Consider the following 27,597-nt stretch of genomic DNA (forward strand, 5'->3'; position numbering starts at 1 on the left):
AAGCCAGATTTTTAAAATGCTGTTGTTGTCTCAGTTAGATGCAGTGACGGTGAAACCAAAACTAATGAAGTTCCTCTTTTTTTCTTTCTTTTCACTTCTTTGAGGCAGGTGATTTTTTTATACAGTACCAGTTAAACCCTTGGCTGCCATACCATAACATGCCACACAGGGTGTTAATGCTGCAGCTAATTGTTGTCTGTCTCTTTTTTAGGGGCTTTATCAATCAATCATTTGGTCTTTAAAAAAATGAAAGGTGTCCATCAGATGTTCCCAGAGCAGAAAGTCACATCTTCAGATTATTGTCTCAAACACACTCAGATTATAACAATAAAAAACAGAGAAAAGATGCAATTCTCACATTTTTGAAGCTGAATGAGCTTGACAAATGGCAACATTGCTGTTGATTTATTTTTGTTGTTCAATCAAGGCGTTATAATATATGATAATAAACAAATGTGGCGGGTTTTGGACTGGTGTCAGCAATCTGATGGCATCATGTGCTTCAGGAAATTATGATGGGCATTTTGAAATTTTATCAACCAAACAATTAATTGAGAAAATAGTCTGCAGATCACTCAATAATGAAAATGATTTGTCGTTGCAGCTAATTTACTTGCATTGCACCATGCCTTTTACCCCAATAGATAGTATCATCCCACTATCCCCTCATATCTCTCCCTGCTTCAGTAAGGGATAACGAGTGAGGTCTATTTGTAGATCTCTGTGACATCCAGGCCAACACCACATATGGACGATGATCTTACTCACTAACTAGAGCTAACTATACAGTTAAGTACTTTTGTCTAGTGGTTTCCAACCAAGGGGTCAGGCCCCCTCGTAAACATCGCCAGATACATTGTAGGGTCAGGTGCTGATTTATCACACAAGTCCCTTATTTGGAATATTCTCTAATATATTGTGAAAAAATAAATAAATAAATAATAATAATAATAATAATAATAATAATAATAATAATAATAATAATAATAATGAAAGCCAAAATAAAATAAAGCCATCTGAGAACAAAGCAATCATTTACAGCTGAAATTTGGCAAAAAGCCCAAAGTAGACACTGCGTTTTTGTAAGGAGTCAGAAGCCAAATGGCTGCGAGCGTAATCTTAACAGTGTGTTTTATTTCATAAAGTCATCATGTGATTTCTGATATGTAAAATCTAAATCTGCAAAATAACGACTATCTATACCTGTCAAATAAATGCAGTGGAGTAAAAAGTACAACACTTCCTTCTGAAATGTAGTGGAGTACAAGTATAAGGTCACCACTCTTCACTTATCTATCAAATCCAATAGTGTTCATCAAGACTTTTGCAGTAGTGGAAGATATATTCAGAACCTTTAATTAAAAGGAGCAATAACATAGTGTAGAAACTATTACAGGTAAAAGACCTGCATTCAAAATTCCAAATCTCTCATAAGAAGTACAGAAGTATTGGCATCAAAATGTAATTTAAGTACTAAAGGTAAAAGTATTCATTATAAAGAATATATAAGAATATATAAAATATTTTATATAGAATAATTATTTCAGAATAACACATAGTATATTATATTTTTAATTTATTTTTTTAATTTTATTCACTTTATTGATCCCAAACTGGGAAATTATTCTCTGCATTTCACCCATCACTGTAAACACACACATGCACATGCAACATGCAGTGAACACACAGGAGCAGTGGGCTGCCACATCAGGCGCCCGGGGAGCATATGGGGGGGTTAAGTGCCTTGCTCAAGGGCACATCAGCCGGCTAATGAGGGGGGGTACTCCACCACACCCAAGCTTCTCTGCCAGTCCGGTGGGGGGAATCGAACCGGCGACCCTCCAGTCACAAGCTGCTTCTCAGCTGGTAAAGGCAGGGTTAGCTTCAGCTACTTTATATACTGTCGGGTATTTTATCTATAATATCATAATTTATTAGCTGATTTCTATTTTGTATTAACATATTGAATCTAAAATGCATCTAATGTTGTTAAATAAATGCAGTCGAGTAAAAAGTACAACACTGGCTTCAAAAATGTAGTGGAGTAGAGGTATTAAGCCAAGTTACATTTTATTTATAAAGCCCAAAATCATAAACATGCACAAAAAAATGACAACTTCCCTTAGGTCGCTTTACAATCTGTCCAGTGTAAAGTTGCATATAATGAAAGTAAGTACCAGCAAACTCCAAACTGGACTGTAGACTACTGATGTACTAAGTTACAATCCACCACTAGTGTTTTGCCCACAGTGAGTATGATCGCTCTTTTCAACCCTCCAACCCCTAATTTTCTAATCTTGGCCAGTGTAAACTAATGTCTTCGGGTGTCGGACCCCGCCACCCTTTGACCCCAGCAGCGCCTTTAATCTGCCTGGAGGAATGAGAGGCATTCTTCAGCCGCTCACAGGGGGAGGAAGAAGAGGTGGGAGGGGAAGTTACGACGTAGTAGCGACCCAGTCAGACGGCGAACCAAGTTTCCAGCGACTCAGCCATCACGGTCTGAAGCCGTTTCTCTCTCGAAATGAACTCAATCGGCGGCTCCGGGCGGGATTCGCGCGCTGACAGAAGGCCGTGATCGTGGGGTTTTAGGGGGGCTCGGTCCGGCCCGCTGCTCCGGAGAAGCTGATTATGGGTCAGACCGCCGTGTCTGCCGTGTCTCAGTCTACGAGCGGTGAGTGTGCGTCCTCCCTCCTCTCAACTCCCTCTCACACACATTCCGCTATCTGTACTCAGGATGTCTGCTCACATTTGCCGTCTTTCTCTCGCATTTCTCGCGGATTATTTACGGAAAACTTCCGCGCAGTTGAGCGCAAACAAGGCGCCCAACGGCTCCATGCTAATGGGACGTTAGCTAACTTGATGCGATGCGTTAAACTAGTTCGCATCATTTCGCTCCGTGACTGTTTCTAAACGCGTCGCTGGTTGTGTTACCCAACAGTGAGAAAACAGCGTTAAAGCAGGATGTGTTGTGTAACCGAAGACTTGTTTATAAAGCTGCATTGTTGCTGCTGGCTAAGAGTGCGCTGTTTGATGAGAGTTTATGTATTTAGCAGCCGGTTTGACATGAGTCCAGATGAGCAGCTTAGTTTTGAACCGCTTTGTTTTCCTCCAGGAGACCAGAGATTGAGCAGATGACTGTCTGAAGCCCGTCCGGCTCAGCGGATTCACACTTAATTCACCCATTAACCGAGACAACATCATGTCTAAGTCAACAAGTGGGCATGTTTATCTCTTTTAAAGCTTCACAGGGATTTTCAGCACTTTTGGTTGAGGTTTTGACAGTTGCAAAGCTCAACAAAAAACAATGCTGTTCACGTTTTCTCAGATCCAAAGATGCTGTTATCAAAAATAACTAAAATATTCAGCGTGCAATGATGCAAAATAGAGAAAAGCAGCAAATGCTCACAGTTGGAGGGGTGGATCCAGACAGCTTCAGGCATTTTTTTCTGCTTTAAAAATTACTTTATTCCTGCATGTTGTCTTCTGTTGAGCGATGAATAAGCTAATCTGGGCCTCAAAGCCACAATTATTTTCATTATTCAGCTCATTACCTTTTTTCAATTAGTCCATTAATTGTTTTGTGTGATCTAAAGATATTCAATTCATTGTTGCATGAGAGAAATGAAAATAAAAGCAGCAAATCCCCACTTGAGCCATCAAACGTTTGGCATCTATGCTTGAAAAATAATCATTGCAGCATAACAGCTCATTATTTTTTGCTTTTCAGGTCTAGTTGCCACAGTTGTGTAGCGCTCTCCATTTGGGTGTTTTACACGTACGCACGTAGCACAAGTAAAGTGTTAAAACTCTCACATCATGTTTGATGTGTTCTTAATCTTAGTTCCTGTAATCGAGGGTTGTGCAGGTTTGAATCTCACTGTCAAATCAAGGGCTGTATTACACCTGCAGCACAAAGCGACTGCAAATGACTGCAGTTTACCACTTGATGCAATAGAAAACCAGCAATTCAATACGTGCCATATGACTATGAACCACTGCTTCAAGAGGATCAGCCAAGTGCAGAGATTGGTGACAAAATAGAAGTAAAACCTGCAATGAAGTGGCAGCGTCACTTCTCCCCGCCACAGATTCTCCAGCTCTTGGAGGGTTGAACTCGAAAGATTTCTCTCATGTGGTGTTTTGATGATGGTGGTAAAGACGGCGTCCTAGCATCAGTCCAGAATCTCCTTCGCGTTCAGGTGGATTACCTGTTGGCCTTTAAGGTCATGATTCTGAAAAGCTTCAGTGACCTCTCATGTCCTGTGTTGTGCTGAGTAATCAACCTGAATTCTTGACAGATACTGGCTGCAGTGTGTCTGTTGCACACAGCATTGAGAACTGTCAAATGGAGGAAAGTTGGCATTGACTGCTCTGCTTGTTTACTACTTTGTTGACTGGATATCTCCTAATTTAAATCAAAATTTTGCCAGCTGTCAAAAACCACTCTGTAGCTGTCCTGGAGCTTTTGATCACGTGGTCTTCCTCTGCAAATGGAGTGGCCCAGTTGTCATATCCATGACTCCACCTGCTGAAGATGATCATATCATGTGATTAAAAGCAACTAAGTCGAACTCGCGGTGAGATTTTTCTTGTCTGCTGATGTATCCAAGCATCTGCAATCGTTATGTTTCTCACATTCAGTTCTCCTTTTATTTGTCAGCAGCCTATTGAAAACATCGCTCATCATACACACACAAACTGAACTAGCTATTAAAATAGCAAATGTATGGCTGCATGATGAGCTTTTTTTCACGCTAATGAAGCTGCGCGGATCGCCATAAAGCCTTAAAAGATAAAACACAAGAATAAGAAACGTGCTGTACCTCCATACTTAGAAATTGTTTTTTCTCACCATCTGCAGTCCTCAGTCTGTCCGTGAGCCATAAAAGTAGACATTTCACAAGTGCTTTATGGGGACAGTTTTAGGCAGCGAGGTACAGGAAGCGATAGAGGACTCCGGATGAAAACTAAAGTGGAGCTCACTTTTTTACAACGCTGTCAGCATTTAAAGTAAACCCCAAACTGTTGTGGAGCTCACTTAAGCCAACATGCATGCACGCATTGGAACCCGGGGCTGATGATCTCCATGCTCTACACGGCTGCGTTACGAGCTACATAACGATTTTGTGATGTGCTTTAAATGCTGAGTCTACAGTACTGAGATCGGGAGAGGGAAGCGGCTCTGTCAAGGTCTTATTGAAAGATCATTGACATCAAAGTGATATCATTTGAGCCTTAGTGAGCTACGACCGTGTTAAGACACTCAGAAGCTGCAGTTTCCTGGTCGATCCATTTTTGAGTTTTTGCTCTTGACTTAATGCGAGCTGCCAGGTCCTGTGAGTGTCATGAGTTGAGCAGAACTGTGCTTCTCCGGCCTGCTTTGGAGGACGATTTGGAAGAAATGACCCAAGTGTTAAAAACTGCAGCTAATGCCCAGCGTCGCCCCTCCCTCCGCTCCCATCCAACACCTCATGATGTTGCCTTTTTTTCGTTCGTCTTTCCTTCCCCTGTTTCTGCCCTCCTTTTTCTGTTGCCCCACCTCAGTTTCCACCTATTCCCTTCTCTCTCCGTCCTCTCCTCTCTTTTGTCTCCCTTTGCCTCTTTCTCCCCCTTCATCCCTCTTCCTCTGTTCGTGACGTCTGGTTCTTCCCTCCCCGGTGACTTGCAGTGAAGGAAGGAAGCCTCTCCCTTTCCCCTCCTCCTCAACACATGTTCCTGCTATAACGTCTGAAAAAAAGAGAAGCACGATGGCTATGTCTCAATCAAAAGCCACTTTAACCTCACAGTGTTGTACCGGGCAATATGTGCCATCCACAGCAGGAAATGTGTAGAAAACTGAACAGCTGTGTCACCACTTTAGCACATTTTTCACGGTGTAGTTGCCCTGCGTGCCTTGGAACAATAATTACAGCTCACGGAACAAGTTCTGTGTGGGATTGCTTTGTTGAGATGTCTGCTGTGTCTCAAGTAGTTTTTCAGATGATCCCACTCATTTCCACAGCTGCTGTATGTCCAAATCCTGACTCACCCTTCTAGCATGACATTGCGAGTCATCTGTTTCAAAATAAAACGCCTTTGTGTGAAATCCAGAGTGGAATCGTGGAGCCGAGTCAGCAGTTGTGATGCATAAAACCATCCCTGAGCTAACCTGAGGTGGATCGGAGCCACGTTGGTGCAATTAAAAAGCTGGAGTCAGTGTTGTTTCGGTAAAAATCTGTTGCTTTTCTTGGACGGATGTGCTGTGCAGCTGCAAACGTTTGCATTTCTTGTTTGTGATGAATGGATTTTAATTTTCAGAATTGACCCAGGTTTGCTTAAACATAATGCTTACTGTTGTATCATTCAGCAGATTTTGAACTGCTCATTTCCTCTCGTAGTGAACACGTTTGTCTTTCTGAGGCTTTGATCTCACTGAATTGTATTCATTAGCTGTCTGTTTACTGATAGTTGTTCATGAAGTGACTTCCTTTGTTCCTGACACTTGATTTCTGCAGTTATTTCTCACGGGGTGGAACTGAGGGTGGGCGGGGGAACATGATGTTGCCTTGTAGTTCGGGGTTGTGGTGCCCCAGAAATCATCAACAAATCACTACAGAAAATTGAATCAGCTTTATAATGTGACACCGCTGCGGTTAAGGTTTGGTTAGGTTTTGGCACAAAAATGAGTTGGTTGGGGTGAAGGAAATATCACGGTTCGGGCTAAAACAAGTACTTAGTTAAGGTTGGGGTGTCTTTGTTTTCATGGTAACACGTGGTTAAGGTTAGGGAACGGTCGAGCTCGTGCCTTACAAAAACCAACACTGACTGTCAGTTGGAAACAGGAAACAAGCTGTGGTCTCTTGTGTTGAAGTCTGATGCTTTACTGACCCTCTATCCACCCCGACCTCCTCCCCACATGGTCTTTGTCGCCCTATAACAGCGTCACCTGACTTCCTCCTTTGCTCCTTGCATGTCTCTCTGAAATTACCTTCTTGGGAGGACTGTCTCATTTTTGGGTACCGTTCGTGATTGCTCATTTCTTCCATTGTTATATTTCAATCAATGTCGCTTTGTTTTTTAATGTAGTGAAAGATTATTTATATGAACATAAAAATAATTGGAATAAGCAAATCTTGGCCCGCTTATAGAACGGGGCCAGGATCAATTGACAGTGTAATAAAGTGCGTGTAAATGTGACGTGTTTGTGAATGGACCCTCTCACTGTGAACGTGCGCCACGCGTGTGTCATATGAATGTAGGCTGAGTAAAATAGCCATTTCCTGTATTGCTACATGACACGTATGAGTCTCAAATCTTCCCTTTTTCTGAAAGTACCCAGTTTGTCAGACCAGTGCAAGTGTTCCTTGAGAAAGAGGTGAAGTAGATGATCAGATGTTTGCCATCTCTTTGGTTGGATCTTGTCAGTTCACTATCTCTTTCTCTCTCTATTCCCGTTTTTTTTCTCCGTTCTCTAAAGTTAACAATAGTTTCTCTTTCGCTCCTCTCCGCTGTATCTCTTTCCATCTTTCTTTCTCTCTCTCGCTTCTCAGTTCTGCAAGTAATAAGTCCATCCATTGTCCCTGTTTGGTTCCCACTAGAGGTTTAATAGTTGGGCTAATGGTGATGATAATCGCTGTTACTGATTTTCCCATCATTAGCAGCACAAAGCAGCTGCTGAAATGCACCTATTGTTGCGATTTGATATCAACACAGGAACAGGAAATGAGTGTGTGTGTGTGTTTGTCTCTGTGTCTGTGTGTGTCTGTGTGTGTATGTATGCAAGAGACAGAATTAAATTGGTGTCTTGGGAGAGCATGTGCTGCTGCATTTTTCCCATGTCTTCACTCTTGTTTTTTGTGTTCTTAATTGCAATATTTTGTATGTAAATGTTGTTGTTGTTTTTTTTTTTTTTTGCTGCATTCCTCAGCACTCAGAGTCATACGGTGAGCTGAATCTGGATGAGAGCAATCACACCTGCGCAGCTTTATGTTGTGATTTTACAGTGAATGCTTAAATGAAAGTAATGCTGCAGTAATTGCATCCATTGGTTCTATTGCTTTTCATTATTGGAGCCTCACTTTTTAATTTAAGATGATGAGACATGTTAACTCTCCTGCAGACCACCAAATGCCTTACCTTTTAAACAATGGTTTTGGTTCTATTGGTCAAATGGCGACCTAACTAATAATTCCTACTGTCAAATGTGCTGAATATCTGCATCATCCGACCAACTTCGCTGACATTTTAGCTCTGGTTTCTGTGAAATCCGGGAGATTTTCTTTTGCTGACAACGTTGCTGCATAAGCGTCTTAGATTAAATTGAAAAGCACTGCACTGTTGCCTTTTTAGCCAGCCTGTATTATATCTCTGTCAGTGGTTATTGAGAAGGACACGAGCTGAGATCAGTTGGTCTGTAAGAAGTTGTGCTGATCTTTGACCGTCACATCTTCACACAGCTTCAGCAGCCACAGCAAACATCTACAGTCACGGAATCGTTTCTGTGTGTGGTCACATTTTAAACAGCCTGGTCCATGAAGGAAGCATGAATTAACACTCTGATATCTAAGATATGACGAAAGCATAGTTTATGTGCACAAATGAGCAAAACAGAAACATCAGTCACACCATAAAATACACTGAAAACTGTGTTTATCCAGAAAGTGTACACATGCATCTCAGTCTAAAATAGCTAAATTAGTTGCCCTCAAAGATTGTTCATGATGTGACCCCATGATGTGCAGCTTCTTTTTGCATCAAATGGCACAGCAGCATGTCTGTACTTAACAGCCACAGCTTGTGAGCACAAAGTAAACCACGGACGCTGAATCATTGTCTGATGTTGCATCGAAACGATGTAAGAGAGATGGACAGGACAAGAAAAAATGGAATTAATGCTAGAATTTAAAGGGGAACATAAAAATATTACACACCAAAGTCTATTTTACAGGTCTTTGGAGCTACTGCTGCAGAAAAGTCAGGCCAGTTGAAGCCTGGCTGCTGAGATCAAGCAGCTAGCTGTCACTCTAAGCGGCCATGCCCTTAATTATGCGTAACTTTGTTATAATTAATTGTTTTTTGCACCAGACTGTAAACATGTTTTTTTCTGCTTTAAAGTTGGCTGTAAATTTTAACATGGCGGCCTGTGGAGATTGACTTGCTTTTGGAGCCAGCCTCAAGTGGCCATTTGAGGAACTGCAGTTTTTGGCACTCGTAGGTTGCCACTTGTCTAAAACACGGATCCTAACCTGCTGTTAACTGACCAGACGAGCCGCAACAACTAGCTTCAGTTCCTAGCCGCTACAATAACTTCCCCTCCCTTTGAGGGAACGAATTAGTAATTCAGTGGCAAAAAAGAGATTCAGGAAAAAATTACTTAAGTTTGGATGCAGGAATGATAAACTTTTGATCCCTGCTGGGCTCCTTACTGTCAGGAGGCTTCAGCAGCAGCTGTTATGTAGCTGAAAAAACAAAAACCTTCCTCTGCTTGAATCTGAGGAATCACACACCACCTCTTTTTCCTCTGTAAGGTTCTGGCATCACACACACACACACACACACACACACACACACCATTCACACACTGTCTGCAGTATTCCAGAAAGTTCACAGCGCTTATAATCTTCCAACAGGAAGAGGAGGAGTTGTGGAAGGACATGGATCTAGCCAAGACACACACACGCACACACGCACACACACACACACACACACGCACACACACACACACACACACACACACACGCACACACACTGCAAATACTGTACAGACAGTTGGAAAGCCATTGAAAGCTGAGTTGTGAAGTGAAGTGACTGATGCAGCAGAACAGGGCGATATAGTCTATGACAGTAATTCCAAGCCTTTTTTGTAGCTTTTGCTTACCCCAGTCCTTTGAAACTACACATATATTGAGCGTGTACTGTGTGTATGAGCGTTGAGCCATTAAAACAAAGAGGGGTCTTTAGCTGCTCAGATTGTTTCAGCTGAGTCATTCATAGACTCAGAAAAAAGTCCGAAAAACAAGCATGTTTTTTTTGTGCAGCATCGTGTTAAACGGCTTAAAAGGGTAAATCTTGTCCAACCACTGCTGTGCTGTATGTTAGAGACACATTGAGATGTAAATAAATTGCAGGGTACTTTCATGACATGTTACTGTGGGAAGGATCTTCTGATACGAGTGTATCAGAGTTATTGCAGTGTGAGCGAGTGAAAAGATGGCTTTGTTTGAGCACATTCAAGTCTGCTGGTCAGCTGTTACCGCCATACTTTATGTTTTTTTTTTATATAATCCAATGCATAAATAGATATGAAGCATCAAGTATGTGTGCTATCTCCATATATCGCAAGACATAAACCTTCTGGTGCATATAGAGAACTGTAGCGCTCCTGTTTGGAGTTTGTATCATGATCTTTGATGCTATATATTTTTTTATTCCTGCATGTGTGTCTTTTAGTCGATGGGTTGGAGAAATCATCATCACTGGCCAGCTGTGATGTGGTGGTGGACAGCGCCACCAATACCCAGAATGCCCATGCGTCACGGCAGCAGCGAGGCAAGCTGTCGTCGCTAGGAAAACTGTTCAAACCCTGGAAGTGGAGGAAGAAGAAGACCAGCGACAAGTTCCAGGATCTTTCCAAAGGTAGGGCGTCTTGTGCGTGTCTTAATGACTCTGTATGAAGAAGTGGTGGGTGAGTGGCTTCTGATGTGCTATCCTCAGTCAACCTCGTGATGTGGATTTTTGAATTTATGCTGAATGTTAGATATGAACAGGAGCACTGTCGCTCCCCAGAGGAGCTTTAAAAGGAGAAGAGTGAACGGTTTGTTTGTAGCTCTCACTGATTCATTCCTCAAGTGTTGGCTGGGAAATCAAAAAAGGAAAGAAGTAGATACAAAAAGCAGAGGCTGTTTCACAGCTGCCAGGTGCATCTGACCTTCTCTCCATTAAGTATCTGTATGTTGGTTTCATGCCTCAATGTCCCTCTACTTGGTTTCAGGCTACTATCCAGGTGTGAAGTGGAAAAAAAAATCAGAATCTTTTGGACATCAGAGTCTGGGGGCAGCTAGAGCTTGTAGAGATTCAGTGGTTGAGCTTCTGCACCCTGAGAGTGTTTAATGTTTCCTCCTCTTGATCAGCTTCCTCTGATGAGGATTTTGATTGCCAGTAATCCCTTGCTAATTCGTGCTAAGTCTAATGAGTCTTCTCTGACAATCTACAAATAGTGAAAAACTATTATTATTTCCCAGAGCCCAAGGTGATGGCTTCAGATCCCATGTTTTATCCAACCATCTGTTCAAAATACAAATATATTCAGTTTACTATGAGGTACGACGAAGAAAAGCAGACTGGAGACAGATCTCATTGTGAACAAGGCAGATTGACTCCTTCTGAAGAGGTTTAAGAGAACAACAGCCACAACAGTTGTAGCAGGGTGACGGAGTAACTGTAATTCCTCATCTGTGCCTCGATTTGTGGTCCCGTCTCGTGCAGTGCCGGGTGGGAAGTTTTTGCAATAAGAGGAGAAAAGTGGCTGCTGCGCAACTTTTTCGTAGATTTCTGTGTAACTTAATCGCTGTAGCCAGATGGATTGATAAAAGACAAGCAAATAAAATCATACACTGACCGTGATTTACGTCTTTCAGTTTTGGAGAGAAAAATCTCCACCAGGCAAACGAGGGAGGAGCTCATCAGGAAAGGAGTTCTCATCCCTGACCAAGGTTCGTCTGATGATTCATTGGCATGTTTCTTCAGTCGTTTATTTATTTCCACTCCTCCGATTGTCAAACGTAAAATCTCAGATATTAATATGATGATTCTGAGGATAAGAAACAGGAAAATTGTACTGCTGTCCAGCATTTAAAATGACCCTGATGATGTGGAGGGTGATGGAGCTGCAGTTACAGCTCAAAACATTTTGGTTACTCATAAACACAGATGGAGTCTTTGTCATTTGTGAGATTGAACATCTTAACTGCTTCCTCAGTGGTTCATTTTTCATCAACTGAATACATTTTTCTTTCTGTTTTTCAGTGTTCTTTACACTGAAGTCAACTGGGATAAACTGTGCCTGTTGTAGTGCCAACAAAAACAACTCAAAATACAAATTTGAGCTTTCAGCAGCTTTCAAGCAACTGCACATTACTGAAAGGCAGAGGATTTCCATCACAATAACGTTTTTCTTATCTTCTAGATGAAACAATCAGCAGTGAAAATCTGAATGGTCATGCCACATCCAGTGTGACATCAGAGGAGGTCAAAGTTCACATTGAGTCTCCAGAAACACAGCTGGAGGAACAGGCCCCCGGGCCCATCAGCAATGAAGACAAAACAGGTAACATCTGGCTCTAACGTGAGCTTTTTTCATTCATTCATTGACATTTGGATCTGCGGCTCCAGACCTGGGTTAATTGTGCCTCACTGGCATGTTATGAACTTCAACAGGAATGACCTTTGCTTCGTGTTTTTTTTTTTTTTTTTTCCTGAATCTGACGAATCCCCTTCTTCAAAATTAGAAATGTCTAATAGTCACAATATGACTACTGGCACAGTTATCCCAGGCACCACACTTTGGCTGAAGCATAAATTATCAAGCAGAAAAGCCATTAGAGATACTGATATTTGTACGATGCTTGTTGAATAAAGAAATTGTTCTACACAGAGAAGAAAAAATAAAGGGGACAAAGATACTCGGAGTGCAGAGAGCAAAAAAAAAACTTACAAAGAGGGTCTTTCACTCTCATTGTAATCATCATGAAGCTATTTACGCCTCAAGCATACAAGTGTTATGCACCAAGTTTATAGTTTTTAGTTCTGGCGCATGGAGATACTCTGAATCCACAGTAGTATTAATGTGTCCTGTAGGCAACAAAGATGATCCTTGAATCAATTTATTTGAAGAAATGTACGTGCAATTTACGATTGACTCCTCCAAAACAGAAAGTGTAGAAGCATGTCACATTAAACAGGAATGTAGGACTTTCACAGCCTTTTTGCAGCCCCCTGTTTATATGCTCGAACTAAATGCTGCAGCTTTTTTTAGACGGCTGCCCTGAAGTCTTCCTCCTGGTCATAGAGTGAATTTATATCGGCTGCAGTTTTCTGGCTGACATTGAATCCCCTGTGGGATCTCTGGCCAGGTCTAATGTGTTCAAATAGATATTCCCATTATATCAGCCTGCAGCAGGCGTTCGTAGTCTGAAAGGGCGGTAACCATCTCCTAATGCCTCCCTCTCCCTCAGGAGACAGGCCACTGTTCTTCTGTCTGATGCTGCTTAAGCGTTGTGCTGTTCTCGTCTCAACCCTGTTAGCATTGAACTCAGAGCCATTTGTTTGTTCATTTGTCAATAATCAGAAGGCCCCAGGCAACAAACACTGCAAATACAGGAGAAGAACACACATGCCTTCACAGTAGAGGATGGGGAAGGTTAATGGGTACATTTTATTTGTGAAATCCCAAGCCTGATATTGTGATACAAAAAAAGCTGCTGAAGACTAACAAATCAAACATCATCCCTCATGATTATTAGCTCACCTCTTTGCTTGTCTGCATGTCCGTTTGTGCATCTGTTTGCAGAGCTGTGCGCCTTTGTCTTGCTTTCAATCTCTATGTTAACCCCTAAATACCACACTCTTCTTTCCTGCTTCCTCTGATCTGCTCAGAGAGGTGTGATACTAAACCCCTCGCCCGGGCAAACCAGGTGCGACCTCGAGACGTTCAAGCTAAAAAACAACAAAGTGCCACTCTGCCCGCCTCTTCCAAACCTGCAGGTGGCGCTGCAGCCACAACCAGGCACAGAGACGGTGCCTCAGGGACTAAAAAGGCTGCTAAAACCACAGGCAAGACAGGCTCATCCACTCAAGCTAAAGCTAACCCGCGGGGCACTAACAACGCTAGTCGCGGGATTGGTAAGTTCAGCTAGTTTGGACTGAAGCCAGTTTGCCTGCCTGCCTCCCTGCATGGAAAATATGCTTTTATCACTGTTTGAATGGAGAGAAGATTTGTCATAGAGTCATCTGCACACATGCACCATGGCTTCAATGCACACTCCCTCATGAAGTGTTAGTCCATTTTCTGTGAAGTGGCTACATTTCCCTGTTTCTCCCTTTTGATAGTGTCCTCTGCTCGTTAGAAGAGATTTCCAGTCAAGTGAGTAACTGTAGGAGTGGTTTGTTTATGATCTCTCTCTGTCTGTTTTCTCAGAAAGCAGAAGTGAAGATTTATTGAACGTGTCTAAATGCCTCTGCAGTATAACTTTGTGTGTGTATGTGTATGTGTATGTGTGCGTGTATGTGTGCGTGTGTGTGTGTGTTTCTTTAACCTACAGCATAGTGAAACTAAGCAACAGAGCTCAGAATGTTGCATGTGATGCTCTGTTTATGTAGAGCTGTTGGGAAAGCGGGACAAAAGTTGTTTCATTACTCTTTTCAATTTTTTTTTTGTAAGTTCATCCCTTTCCTTGGGCTGCTTTTACTTGCACACAAAGACTCTTCACAGACACTTAAAGGAGCATTTCAGTCTGTATTATCTTAGATATTCTATTAGTGGTCGCAGTCAGACAGACACACTGGTTAACAGCCAGCTGCCTGCTGCACAACACAAAAACCACAGACTTGGAACAACAACCCACATTATCTGTCGTGCTGAAGTCTCCTTCTTATCTAACTTCTAAACATGAACACACGTCTTGTCCTCAACCTTAGCTTATTGAGCAAACATTCAACAGGGAAAAGTGAACTGCTAAAATTCTCCAGATTAACTATTAGAGAACTATAGAACCTATTCACATGCTGATTGTTATTTTATTTATTGCTTTTGTTTATGCACCATGCTGGTAATTTTAGTGCTAAATCTATTTGATAGGTCGATAATTTAACGGAGGAAAATAGCTCAGATGTCATGAGTTTCTCTGATTTCTGGCGTGAGTGTGTTGAGTGGGAGAAGTGTGCGCATCTCAATCAGATCGACCACAAACATCCATGCATATCTAATCTGTAGTGTTTCATTCACTCACTCATTCAGTGTTTAGGAGAATGTTTCTCCTACCTCTTTGTCTCTGCGCCATTTTCTCGTCTGCTTCAGAAACTCTTGTCTTAACTGAAAGGGGAAATTCTTTGAAAACGTCATCATTTTGAGAATTTTCTCAGAATTTTGTCACAGAGAGTACCTCTTTGTACTAGGAAGCTTTATGAATGTGAAACCTGATCTCTGATGCATTATTAGTAATAAGAACAAACTTTTTTTCTCATGAAAACTGTGATTATGTTGTTATCTCAAGATATTAACACGAGACCTCGAGATAACGGCAGAAAAAAACCCCAAACAAGAGCCTAATTTGCTTTTTTCTTTTTTTCAAAAGTTTGCTGCAAATTCGCTTGACAGTTAGATGGAAACACAGCTAATATCTGCACCTGACAAGTTTATTGACTTTTTTTCTCGTTCCCCCGCTGGGGCTCAGCCTGCAGGCTGCTGTCAATCAAACACAGACAAACCCATTCATCCAGCTGAGACAAAAAGGAGCATTTATGACAAATGACAAGTTTTCTTCCTCATTTTAACTGCAAGAAACATTAACAGTGTATTTAGAAACACGTTGACAGTATTTGTGATTGTGAAAAGACATGCCTAAATGTAATTTCAGAGTTTTTGTTTATGTAACCTGAGTGTCTGCAGACTGTGGGAGGAAACTGGAGCACCTGCAGGAAAGAATAAGTCTAATTTTCCCCTTATCTGTTTTTCCTCCTCTTGCTTCTCCTCAGCTAAATCCTCCCATCCAAAGAAGACAGGATGCACAACAAAAACCACTCCAGCCTCCGCCTCCACCCTTCGTTCTCGTGCGTCTAAGGACGCCGGCGCTGCAGCACAGACTGGTGGGACAGATGCAAAGACCAACCAGAAATCAGACACTCCCAAATCTTCTTCCATACCTCAACAACCCTCTGCAGAGACTCCTAGCCAGCCTGGGGAGTTAAAATCCTCGCCCCTTTCCTCGGACACCAAGTCTGCCTCACCGAAGGAGACGGAGGGAACTCAGGCTGCTTCTCAACCTGGTCCAGAGCCTAAATCTGCTCCTAAGGCCTCTGCTGCGGGTGAGGAGACCCACAAAGGTATAGCTCCTGAACCCACTGTCCAGTCTCCCCATATCAACACTGCGACAGAGGACACTTCCTTCACAGAGGGAGAGACGGACAGCGGCTTAGAGGGGGAGAAACAGGGGAGTACGGGAGGGGAGGGAGGAGAGGAAGAAAAGAAGAAAGGAGAATCAGAGTCTGCTGTGGAGAACAGCCTGAGGTAAAAATCTTGTGAAGACTTGAGAGTTAGTGAAGCATCCTTTGTTACATTTACATGTCACCACATAGTCACACTAGAATCACAAGTGCTGAAGCGATTAAAGCAATGAGTTGATGGACAATAAATGTACAACTTGAACTTTAACTTTACAACTCTCAGGATTTGGCACGTTTTAACAAATGCGTGTGCTCATTACATCTTTTTTTTTTGTTTTTTTTGTCCTGAAGGTCAGCGGAGCGCCAAGCTGAGAAGCCACAGGGCTTCAGCGTGAACACGGAGCAGGCGGAGGTGACGGTGATCCCTGATAGGCCCAGAGACAGCCAGACTAGTGACTCGGACTCCGACGGACCAATCCTGTACCGCGATGAGGAGGAAGAAGAGGAGGAGGAAGACGAGTACACAACCAGTATGGCATTAGTTTTAAAACACATCACACAGTGACAGATCTACAGGAGAAGGTCAGCAGCCGGGCTTCCATAAACGTGTTTGTGCGCATTTCACAAAAGAGTTTTTACACACAGCTGAGGTGGAGTTAAAAAGTAGTTAACGAGCTTAATTGGAGACAGAAACACCTTTTCCAAAGAAGTTCTGATGTAATAAACTCATGTGACTGAAGGAGAAGGAGATCTGGTCTTTACTCCACACAGATCTGATGTGACCTTCCTCACATTAATACAAGGAACTATGATATTTAAGTAGATCTGCCTGACCGCATCTGGAGGTAGTCTGGTTTGCGTTGTGTTCACATCTTAGGTGGGTGTAAATGTAGTCCGTCCAACATGCTGGCATCTATACAGAACATAATGATGCTACAGGCTGAAAGAGACGTGCCTCTGATTACTGATGATTCGTCTATTCTGTGCCATGAAAGTGCCAAAAGATGCATTATTCAACAGAGCTGCGTGAAAGTGTTACGCAGTGCACACTTCACTCATCTGAGTATCTGATCTGCTGTTAACAAGGCAAATAATTGATCCAGTTACAGAGCAGCCTACACACCAGTACTGCAACACACCAAAACAAACTGACGCAATATGTTTTATCCTAACAACGGAATAACTTTATGTGTTACATTTGCCGGATTTACAAGTTCCTGAAGTTTCCTCTGTCTCAACAACTCTTAAACTTAAATAGGCTGATTTGCTGCCACTGCAAAATCCTCACGCACACATTTTGTTCTGGAGGACAGACACCCTAACTTAATGAGGACAAAGAGAAGGAAATAAAAATACCAGGTGTAAACACAAAGGCAAGACCGGATCATTTATTATCCAGATAATGTATCCAGATACAGATACAGTTTTCATACTATGTGTAAATACGGTGTCGTGCTGTGACTAGCTCTTCCTGTCGCGTCTCTGTTCCAGGCTCTCTGGCCATTAAGATCCGCCGACGAGACACCCTGAACATCAAACTGGGGAACCGACCCAGCAAGAAAGAGCTGGAGGAGAAAAACATTCTGCCACGGAGCTCCGAGACAGAGAGACATGAGCTCCGCCAGCAGATAGGCAGCAAGCTAGTCAGGTACACACTCATACACACACACACACGCTCAGCATGCTGTGAAAATGTAGCTAGGTGTGAATTTTCATCGCAGATTTGGCGAAGCTGTGGGGCAATTTCTTGGTGTAGCTGTGGGCGGTGTACTGGCACAAATAATGCACAATAAAAAAATCTGTGCTGAAGTTTCTCGTTCGGCCTTTTCTACCAGATGAGGCCGAGAGGCTGGTGGCGAACAGCCTTTGGATTCACACCAAAGAAGGGTGTAAAATAAAAAAGAAATGCCTTTTCACAAATGTTACTGCGATAACTCTTGGTGTTTTTCTGGAGAAGTCAGGGTAATGTTTAAATCATTTCCTATCTGCTCCTTGTAGAAAAGTATGTGGACAAACTTTTCTCTTTCCAGGCGCCTGAGCCAAAGACCCACCACAGAGGAGCTGGAACAGAGAAACATCCTCAAGCGTAAGTTTCTCAAATACACAATCAAACTGAGAGGTGATGCGATGCACGATGCGCATCGTGAAAAATCCATAGAAGTACGTTGCACGGAAATGTGTGTGCAGTTGCAGCTACTTAAGTCTCCAAACTTGCCTAAATTGTTTTCACTCCTAACAGACTTTAAATATAAAACATGCTTAACAGTAGCTGCGTTTCCATTACAGTTGCTCGCAAAATAAAAGCGATATTTCTGAAATTTCTGCAAAGTTCGAATGCAACTTGCAGGTGTTTCCATTGAACAGTGTTTTGCGAACCAGCCGAAATTCTCGTAAGTTCTCGGACGTCCCGTGAGATGTGTGTGCGTGCTGTGCGTCGGTAAAACTTAACACAAAGCCCTATAATTAAAAAGCACATGCTGAAGGTGAAATAAAGAAATTATCTGTTGACTTTGAGTGATCACTGATTTTAATGGCCTATTATTTATCACTTTGTTATTACGCGAGGCTCGCTCTGACAGCGTCAGCTCGCGCCGGCGGAGCAGCAGCAGAATACAGGACTGTGAATTACTGAAGTGTCCTTTGAACATATTTTCTATCAGCAATTATGTGTAAATATTAAAGTTAATGGCGTGCACGCGTGTCTCCCACATAGCTGAGGTGCACACACTCATCACAAGTTCATCTCACGATTAATGAAAAAAGGAATGATTAGATTTTGCAAAGTGCGCACAGGACGAGATCACAGCTGTCGGATTGTCTTTAACAGATCAGCCAGCATGACAGCTGGAACAGCTGTAGTGTTTTTGTCTGCTACTTATTGAGATCCAGAAAACATGCAAACACTACAAAATTGACAAGACGTTATATCTGACTGCATGCGGCCGTCCCGAAACGGGGAGTCCGCTCACCTCGGAGACGTGTAAATCCGAGTTTCCATTACACTTTTGCGATACACCTAAACATCGACATGGCTGAAAAACCACCTCATGAGAGCGTAAAAATGTTTTTGCGATATTTGAGAGGATTTTCGAAATTTAGGTGTTTCCATTACCGTTTTTTTATTGCGATATTTAGGATTTGCGCATTTCTAGGGGCAAGGGAAACGCAGCTAGTGTTGCCCCACCTTATCTGATGCGTGGTGAGGATGTGTACACATGGCAGTGACATTTTTAGTAACAATGGGTCGATATATTAAGCACTGTTATACTACACAGCCTTGGTTCATCTCTCAAACTTCAAATAAGTGACCTCCTGCTGTAGAATTTACTCAGAAATTTGTCAGCCACATTACTTCAGCTATAGCACCTCACAGAGAGAGAGCAGAAGCACTGTTGTGGGATTACAGGTCCTAAAACTGACATCTAAAAATGACACTTCAGATGTAATTTCCTGTGAAGCTGTATTCATGTCCATTTTTATTCTTCACACAAAGAAAAGGCCCACATAGGTCATAATTGAGACATTATGTGCCTAACATAAAGTAATTGATGTACCTGGTTATAACAGGTACCATGGCGTTCCAGCTGTCCAGCTTTAGAGGCAGAACAGCTTGCCAGATACAACCGTGTCTGTCTCATTAATCAGATAGATGAGACAGATACGTCTGTCTAGGTTATCAGTTACTGTCTATTAGAAGCTTTGTGTCTGCTATAGTGAACTGATTATTTTACTGCCTCAGAATCGGTCCGATAGAGCCCTTACTTTGGTCATAACATTACTAAAAGCTAAGTCAGGTCGGTTAGTTAGGTTGAATTGTGCACAACACACACGCTACCCGCTAGCCCTGATTAATATTAAATGAACTCTGTCAAATAGTCAATATGTTTTGCAGGCCATGCTACCAAGCAAGACTCAAATCATCCCGCTGGAGGGTTTGCTAATTCGCCTCTTGTGCAAACTTTGCATTTCAGAGGCATTTAAGCTTTGGATATTACCATTTCAGAGTGGTTTTGCTGTCGGCCTAACTGAACCAATTCAAATGGCTTTTTATCCTTCGGAGGACTGCACAGCTCTGTTGACTTTATGTTTAATGGAAAATAATAGCAAGCAGCCCAGTTTGTATAGCGTGGCTACAACACAGGAAATTAACATTAAAACTCAGGTGTCATCCAATCATATGGCAAATCGTAGGTGAATTGTACCATAGCACAATTACAATAATAGTGTAACATGACTACAAAAGAACTTAAAGTTGTCTCACCATTGTTTCTGACCACGTTCATCCCTTTGTGACTACAGTTGATCTGTGAGAGGATACTGTCGGTTCTTTTAGGCTGTAATTAAATATACAACAGCTGTCAGACGGCTAGAGTGAACTTCACCTTCACAACTGAACGGTGTAGCGATACTGAGACTGATACTTTCTGGTTAAAACTGCAGCAAAAACTGTGCAGGGCACGTTGGCTTGTGTGTGCCAGCATTTTGAGATAAGTTTGGTTTGTGTACAGCACCAAGACAAAGGCGACTTTTCATTTAGAAGGAAACACAGAAAGAAAGAAGTAGTTCTAAACAGTTATCCTGATTATCGGACAGAAGATTAAGGTGACTGGTTTCTGTTCTGTGAATCCCAAACGGCTGATATTTCAATCTCCAATGGGACCACAAGAGGTCAAGAAGTTTACCAGCCTCTCAGGCCAAGTCACCCACAAGTTGTTTACACACATACTGTATATTCATATGTATATTGTACATCCTTGAAGATGCCACAAGGGAGAACGCATCACAGATTCAACTCAGATCATTCGTTCCTTTGCTTTTGTTCGTATTAAGGCAATCACACCGCTCCACGACAGCGGAAACGCTTTAACATGGCAAATCACGTGGCTGTTATAAATCGAAGCAGTGGCGTGTTGCAGACACAGAAGGTGTGAAATGACTCTGTTGGTTCTCTGCACGCAGAAAAGAATGAAGCAGAAGAGCAAGAAGCCAAGCAAGAGATTAAAAGGAGACTCTCCAGAAAGGTGCAGTAAACACCAACCACACACACACACACACACACACACACACACACAGCCCACATACAAGAGGAAACAGAAAACAGAAAGGAGTCTATGTTTAGCAGCTAATATGTTTTGCTCCATCCTTGTGAGTCATGTTAGGATGCTTTGTGTGGAGACATCAGTCCATCTAGTGGAGGCAGATAGAAACTGAAACTTGAGAAGTTGAGAAGTAGGGCGTTTTCTGTCTCTTTAGCTGTTGCGATAAAAGAAAACATATGCTTCCTGGAATGTTTTAAAACAATGAATATAGGGTACGGTAGTAACATGAATATACAGTATGTACAGTATGTTAGACTTTATAACTTCATACCAACATTCCTGAATTTTGATGTTTATTTACTGTTTCATTTCTGTGTGTGTGTGTGTGTGTGCGCGTGTGTGTAGCTGAGTGTCAGGCCTACTGTGGCAGAACTCGTCGCTCGCAGGATCCTGCGCTTCAATGAGTATGTGGAGGTAACAGACGCCAAAGATTACGACCGGCGGGCAGACAAACCCTGGACACGGCTTACTCCTGCTGACAAGGTGCGACAGTTAATACGCTGTAAAATCTTGATTTAGATTAGATTAGTTTGATTGAATGATTAGCTACCTTTTTTTTAATTATGTTATCATCTTATCAGCCTGTTACTAGTTGGTGCTGCATACTCTTTGTATCGTCACGTTTAGCTTTGTATCAGCCTGAAAGGCAAGTGAACAACAGCGGTGAAAGGATGTCAACTTAGCCTACACTGCATGGCCAAAAGTATGTGGACATCCAAAGCTTTACACCCGTATGTGATTGTTCAATATTTTATTTCTTGCTATAAACAGCCTCAGCACAAATTCCAGCTGCATGGATTTGCTCCCATTCAGCCACAAGAGCATTAGCGAGGTTGAGCACTGGTGTCGTGCAATGAGGTCTGGCTTTCAGTCAGTGTTTCAGTTCATCCTAAAGGTTTTGGATAGAGTTGATGTCAGGGCTCCGTGCAGGCTAGCTGGCTCCACATCAAACTCAGAAAACCTTATTTATGCGCGCTTGGTTCACAGGGGCATTGTCATGTTGAAACAGGAGAGGGCCATGCACAACACAACACTATTGTCTACAATATCATTGTGTGCTGAAGCATTAATCTCTTAACTGGAACTCTGTGTCCTAAACTGAACCAAGAAAAACAGCCCCAGACCAAAAGTGGTGATACAGAAAGAATATAAGTGCATGTATGTACCAGGTCCACCGTAAAAATGTCTTCCATGTCTTCATAAAACCTCCTCATAGAAAGAGAAACACCCTCAGGGTGTGCTAGGAGGCAGTTTCTGTATCAAGTCTGCCCTCTGCTGTTCATGTGTAGAACCACACAACACACAAAAATCACAGCCCCCCGAGTCCATATTTTCACCCTACATCCTAAACATGAAACCCTCACAGACTTTTTATCACCTACATAATCAGTACATGTGCTGTGTGAGGAAAGGGACAGGACGTCACATGAACTGTAGCAATCAAATGCAAAGTTCACTTTTCATACATCGTTTAATGAAACTAAAAGTTTGTCAGTAGCTTTCTGAATACAGTAATCCCATTTTTTAATTTTAATATTGTTTGTAAATAACAGACAGGAACAAAATAAGCATGTCCTAAGAAAACAAAGAACAAGACACGTTTGTTGCTCTGTGCATGTGAACTTGTTCTTGCCAGCACTTCTTAAAGTCTTGGTCTGCCAACATTACAACATTACACTATGAATTGTGGGTAGTTCTCCAAGGAGTCTGCAGCAGTGCTGATTTATGGAAAGGCTGATTAAGAACTCAGGATGTCCAAATGAGAGCCGTGTGTGTTGTGTGTGTGTGTGTGTGTGTGTGTGTGTGTGTGTGTGTGTGTGTGTGTGTGTGTGTGTGTGTGTGTGTGTGTGTGTCGGACGAACAGGTGGCCTTGTCGTGCCAGGTGCATTTTTATCATCTGGTCTATACGTGTGTGGACGTTTATTACTCTCGTTGCGGGACATAAATCTGTCCACACAGTCACAGTGTGGAGACTCGTCCGATGAAGCTGAAATTCGGGCCTCTGAAATGAGTCATGTGGCTCAAAAGTCGGCTCAAATCGTACAGCGTATGCCCAGCTTAAGGTTAGGTTTAGGTCAGGGTTCGGTAAGTCACCAGGAAATGAATGCAAGTCAATGTAATGTCCTCTGAATTGATTGAAAGACGATGTTGTGTACGTGTTTGTGTGCATGTGCGTGCGTCTACCCCTCAGGCTGCTATCCGTAAGGAGCTGAACGAGTTTAAGAGCCGAGAGATGGAGGTTCATGAAGACAGCAAACAGTTCACCAGGTACTTTAGCAGTCGATGACCTCCACCATTGAGCTCAACTCTGACCATAACTTACGCTTCATTAGTAATTTATCACTGTAAATCCTGCTGTTTATTCGCTCACATTAATCAGTATTTATATTATTCTGGTTTCCCAAAGCCATTTCCTCTAACCACATTAAAGTCATGATATATCTTTGGGTCCAGTCCAGTTCTTTAGCCTCAGGCAGTGATTGTCAATAAAGTCCAGGGCCACTTGCTTATATATTATTAGATCTGTAATTTCTACAGTGTAGCCGTACAGAGTGCAGAGAAAATTGAACTTGTAACTTATATGGATATGAATGCAACCCATGTAGCCTAACCGTAAACAACATTGTGCTTGTACATTTTATTTTAGCAATTTAATCAGAAGCATTTTTTTGAGATCCAACAATATTTTTTTGTGTTTTAATGTGTGTTCGTGTTTCCAGATTTCATCGGCCCTGAGTGCTGTCACTGCCAGCTGGACGTCAGCACCACAAGCTCTCCGGTCCACAGCTCCCAGCAGTCTCCCGGCCCTCCAGACCCTCAGTACACAGCTCAGTCCACTTTGCTTTGGGATCCTCTTGCACCTGGTGATATGTATTTCTGTCTATAGTGACAGCTACAGGTGTGTCTTAAGGCCTTGGCCGATCAATGGACACCAGTGAAGCATTTGCACATATTTATAGTCAGAACAGTGGTGTGTCTCGCACTCTGATTATAACCATTTATTTATTGTAGATGGCCAGGACCTGCTGGTATGTGATGCTATATGATGGTAGTTTTTTGTTTTTTTGATCCTATGGCCTCGTAATGAGAGATTCCAGTGAGGAAAAATGGGCAAAATTACCCTCGTCGTAGTGGCTCAATTGTGCTAAAGAGTTTTTGTGCCTGCCAAGGTATGCCTTGCCATAAACTGCCAAATGGCCATATATGGGCATCCTCCTACCACAGGAAATGGGAGTGATTGGTTTGTTCCTTGCTGATGTCAGTGCCCATGTCATAGACCAGAGAGGAGGAGAGGCAGTTTGTTCTGCTCTGATGTGCCTGTTGGAGTGAATCTGAAGAAATGCAGTTCATTTTAGATATATTTAAAGAATATTGCCACTAGAGGGCATTATATCATAAGAGTTATCGAATGTAAGGATGAAGATGTATATGTTGATGAACAATAACCTGCGAGTGTTTATATTTATAACTGCTGATGCTGAGGGTTCGTTGGACACCTGAGGCTCTAATAGTGAAGTGCAATGGAAATTACACCAATTCTAGCAAATTCTCACCCCTCAGCACTCGACCTGATGATGCACGACCATCACGTGCCATCATACATCCTGCTGAGTTATTAAGCGCAAACCTGTGATCACAAAGTGCTGGACTTGCTGTGTAGAGGGCTTTGACTTCAGGTTTTCATTTTAGGCTTTTGGCCAAAGAAAAAGCAGGAATTTGATTGGATGCTGGTCTTCTTGTTTGAAAGTTTACAGGTTTGGTTTTGTTGACTTCATGGAGGCACTGAGAGTTGCACCACGGAAGCAATCAAGTGGCCTCTTGAAGAATGGAGAAGTTTCTTATTTTTCATTTCCTCCAACGTGCTTTTGCAATTTATTCTGTCAGCCTGTGATAGAAACAGAAGGGGAGAGCCTTTTACACCGTGTAACACACCCCTTCAATCCAGATCTGTTTTAATCATCACACAGTTTGAATTTACCATCAGAATTTAAAGGAATTGTTCAACTTTTGGGGCAATACCCTAGAAAAATAATTAAATTAATTGATTTGCCTATTGAGAGAAAATTAATCTGGAGCTATTATAATAATAATTTTATAATTTCAGTAATTATTTATGCAAAAATCCCCTCAAAAATGTGCTGTTTAGGTGGAGATTTTTTTGTCATAGGTGCTGTTAAAATTAATACATTTGGGATGTGGACTGTTAAATAAATAATATATAAATGAATAACATTAACGAACAAAAAAATAAAATAAATTAATTAAAATGTAATTCAAATTGAATTTGAAAACATCAATTGTGGAAAAAAATTCTAATGGGCATATTCCACTATTGTCTGACATTTTACGGATGAAACTATCAATTAATAAACAAAATAATCTCCGGATTGATTATTTTGCCTGTTGATTAATTAGCACCTATGCTAAAATGCTCCACTAGCTGTTTCCCACCGTCCCAGTCTTTATGCTAAGCTAAGCTAACCACCTGCTGGTTGTAGCGTCATCCTGCACAGACACAGTGAGAGTTATATTGATCTTCTCTTCTAACTCCTGGCAAAAATGTTAATTAAATCGTTTCCCAAAATGTTGAACTGTTCCTTTAAGACTGATATCTGTTCTAATACGCAGCGGCTATAAAAACATTGCTGATTTTTTTCCTCCCAGCATATTTTTACTGTTACGGAGGATTTGTCTGAAAAGTGATTGACAGGTTGAGCTTGCTGGCGTCCGAAGGCTCGTGTTCTCATAATAGATCTCCAACCTTCACAACACTCGTCATTCTCACAAAACTTCACTGAAAAGGACAGATTTATTCTTCCCGCTTCTGACTGCGCGGAGATTGTAACATGAATGATGTACAGTGACGGAAAAGAACCAACAGTATTCAATGATGTCAATGTCTATGTTGTTATATATTGATTATTTTGTACAGAATGTATATTGAGCATGTGCATACATTGAAATCAATTTTACTACCAATATGATACAATAGAATTTTGATGTGAATGTTTTAAGCTCTGATTTTAGTTGTCTTTATTTTTATCATCCTTAGACAATGATAATGGAATTAAGAGCTCAGCACACATATATGTGCTGTTTCTAGGCGGCATATCAAACACAGTATGTTAAATAATTAAAGTCATGTCAAACCTACCTGATTCCTAAGCAGATCGTGGACATTGGACAAGACATTATATAGGTGGAAATGAATCTCTCTCTGGTTATTTCATTTTCTGTACCAACTCCACTATAACTGAAGTCCACAGGTGCAGTGCAGCAGGTATTTCATGGATGGTGACTCAGTTTAAAAACAATGTGTAATCCTTTCTGGACCTCACTTTTATGTCTTCAGATGACCACAGTTTACCCTGCACAAACTGGACGGAACCTGAAACTCTGACATTATCACGATACACATGCTCACATTTTAACTCCATTGGTTTAGGTACAGGATATATCATCTAGTAGGTAAACATGCACCAACAGCAAATACTCTAACAAAGGACCAGAACGGTTATTTAGAGACAAATTAAAACTCTGATCCCATCATGTCTGAATAAACGTGAGTTAGCTGCTTGCATCTTTTAAAAAAGACAAATTAATCCAGATAACATATAACTTGTAACAATTACTTTTACGCAGCCTATTTAGCATTTATAAGCCGTATATAGTCAGAGAGTAAATGGTTATGTACAGTAGGTATAAGCAGGTATTAAGACTACAGCCGCTATTTTTACAACAATCTATCAAATGACAACATGAAAACAATGTGATGAGGTGAAAGGGGTCTCCCACAGTGATGAACCTGCAGACAATTATCACCTGACTCTGCAGCCCCCCTCAGCTGAATGGAGCTTTAAAGTGAGTTTTAGCTCATTGTTCATCCGTCCAACCTGCAACTTTACCGTTCTGGTTCACTCTCATGGTGTTGTTTTCCACCACAGCAGGCAGCTGTTTTTGTTGAAAAAGCTCAAAACACCCACGGTAGAGTACCTGCTCAGCAGCGAACAGCAGACAGACAGTTCGTGACGAGCAGTAAACGTAGTGAAGCGTTTAGCAGCCAAAGAGCCAGGTATTTCCCTCAGGATCTGGTAGAAAGAAAAAAAGGGAGCGAGCACCCGAGCTGCTGGATGTGGAAACAAGCAATTGCCATAACAGCTAAAAAGGTGACAGGATGTCCAGTGGCCAAACCCCCCCCCCCCAGTTATCGCAGGTTTAAACTCCATATGTGAAACATCCACATTTGCTGAATAAACATGAAGACTCTGTAACATATTGTAATCTTAGATAGCAACGCCTACATATTTATAAATAGTCTGTGAAGGATTTGTACTTCTGTATGAATGGTTAATGCTTAATA

The 27,597-nt window shown here is 41.8% G+C and overlaps 1 protein-coding gene across 1 annotated transcript; it reads left to right on the top strand.

The window, feature by feature from the left end:
- Window positions 1-2,414: 2,414 nt before the first annotated feature.
- phactr2 (phosphatase and actin regulator 2) lies at window positions 2,415-27,376 on the top strand. The gene is made up of 12 exons (XM_041947374.1): window positions 2,415-2,671; window positions 10,429-10,614; window positions 11,616-11,690; window positions 12,164-12,304; window positions 15,730-16,261; window positions 16,489-16,667; window positions 17,629-17,785; window positions 18,168-18,223; window positions 21,097-21,158; window positions 21,582-21,719; window positions 23,428-23,504; window positions 23,957-27,376. Exons 1-12 carry the CDS (start codon window positions 2,629-2,631, stop codon window positions 23,970-23,972), a joined length of 1,662 nt encoding a protein of 553 aa, XP_041803308.1. The 5' UTR covers window positions 2,415-2,628; the 3' UTR covers window positions 23,973-27,376.
- Window positions 27,377-27,597: the final 221 nt, after the last annotated feature.

Source organism: Chelmon rostratus, chromosome 11 (genome assembly GCF_017976325.1).
Source record: "Chelmon rostratus isolate fCheRos1 chromosome 11, fCheRos1.pri, whole genome shotgun sequence".
Lineage (NCBI taxonomy): Eukaryota > Metazoa > Chordata > Actinopteri > Chaetodontiformes > Chaetodontidae > Chelmon > Chelmon rostratus.

What these genes read in the sequence shown, in the direction of transcription:
- phactr2 (XM_041947374.1), top strand. Translation starts at nt 2,629, where the DNA reads ATGGGTCAGACCGCCGTGTCTGCCGTGTCTCAGTCTACGAGCG. An exon ending in AGTTCTCATCCCTGACCAAG is followed by an intron (nt 11,691 to 12,163) that starts GTTCGTCTGATG and finishes CTTATCTTCTAG; the next exon opens with ATGAAACAATCAGCAGTGAA. An exon ending in GGCTTACTCCTGCTGACAAG is followed by an intron (nt 21,720 to 23,427) that starts GTGCGACAGTTA and finishes TCTACCCCTCAG; the next exon opens with GCTGCTATCCGTAAGGAGCT.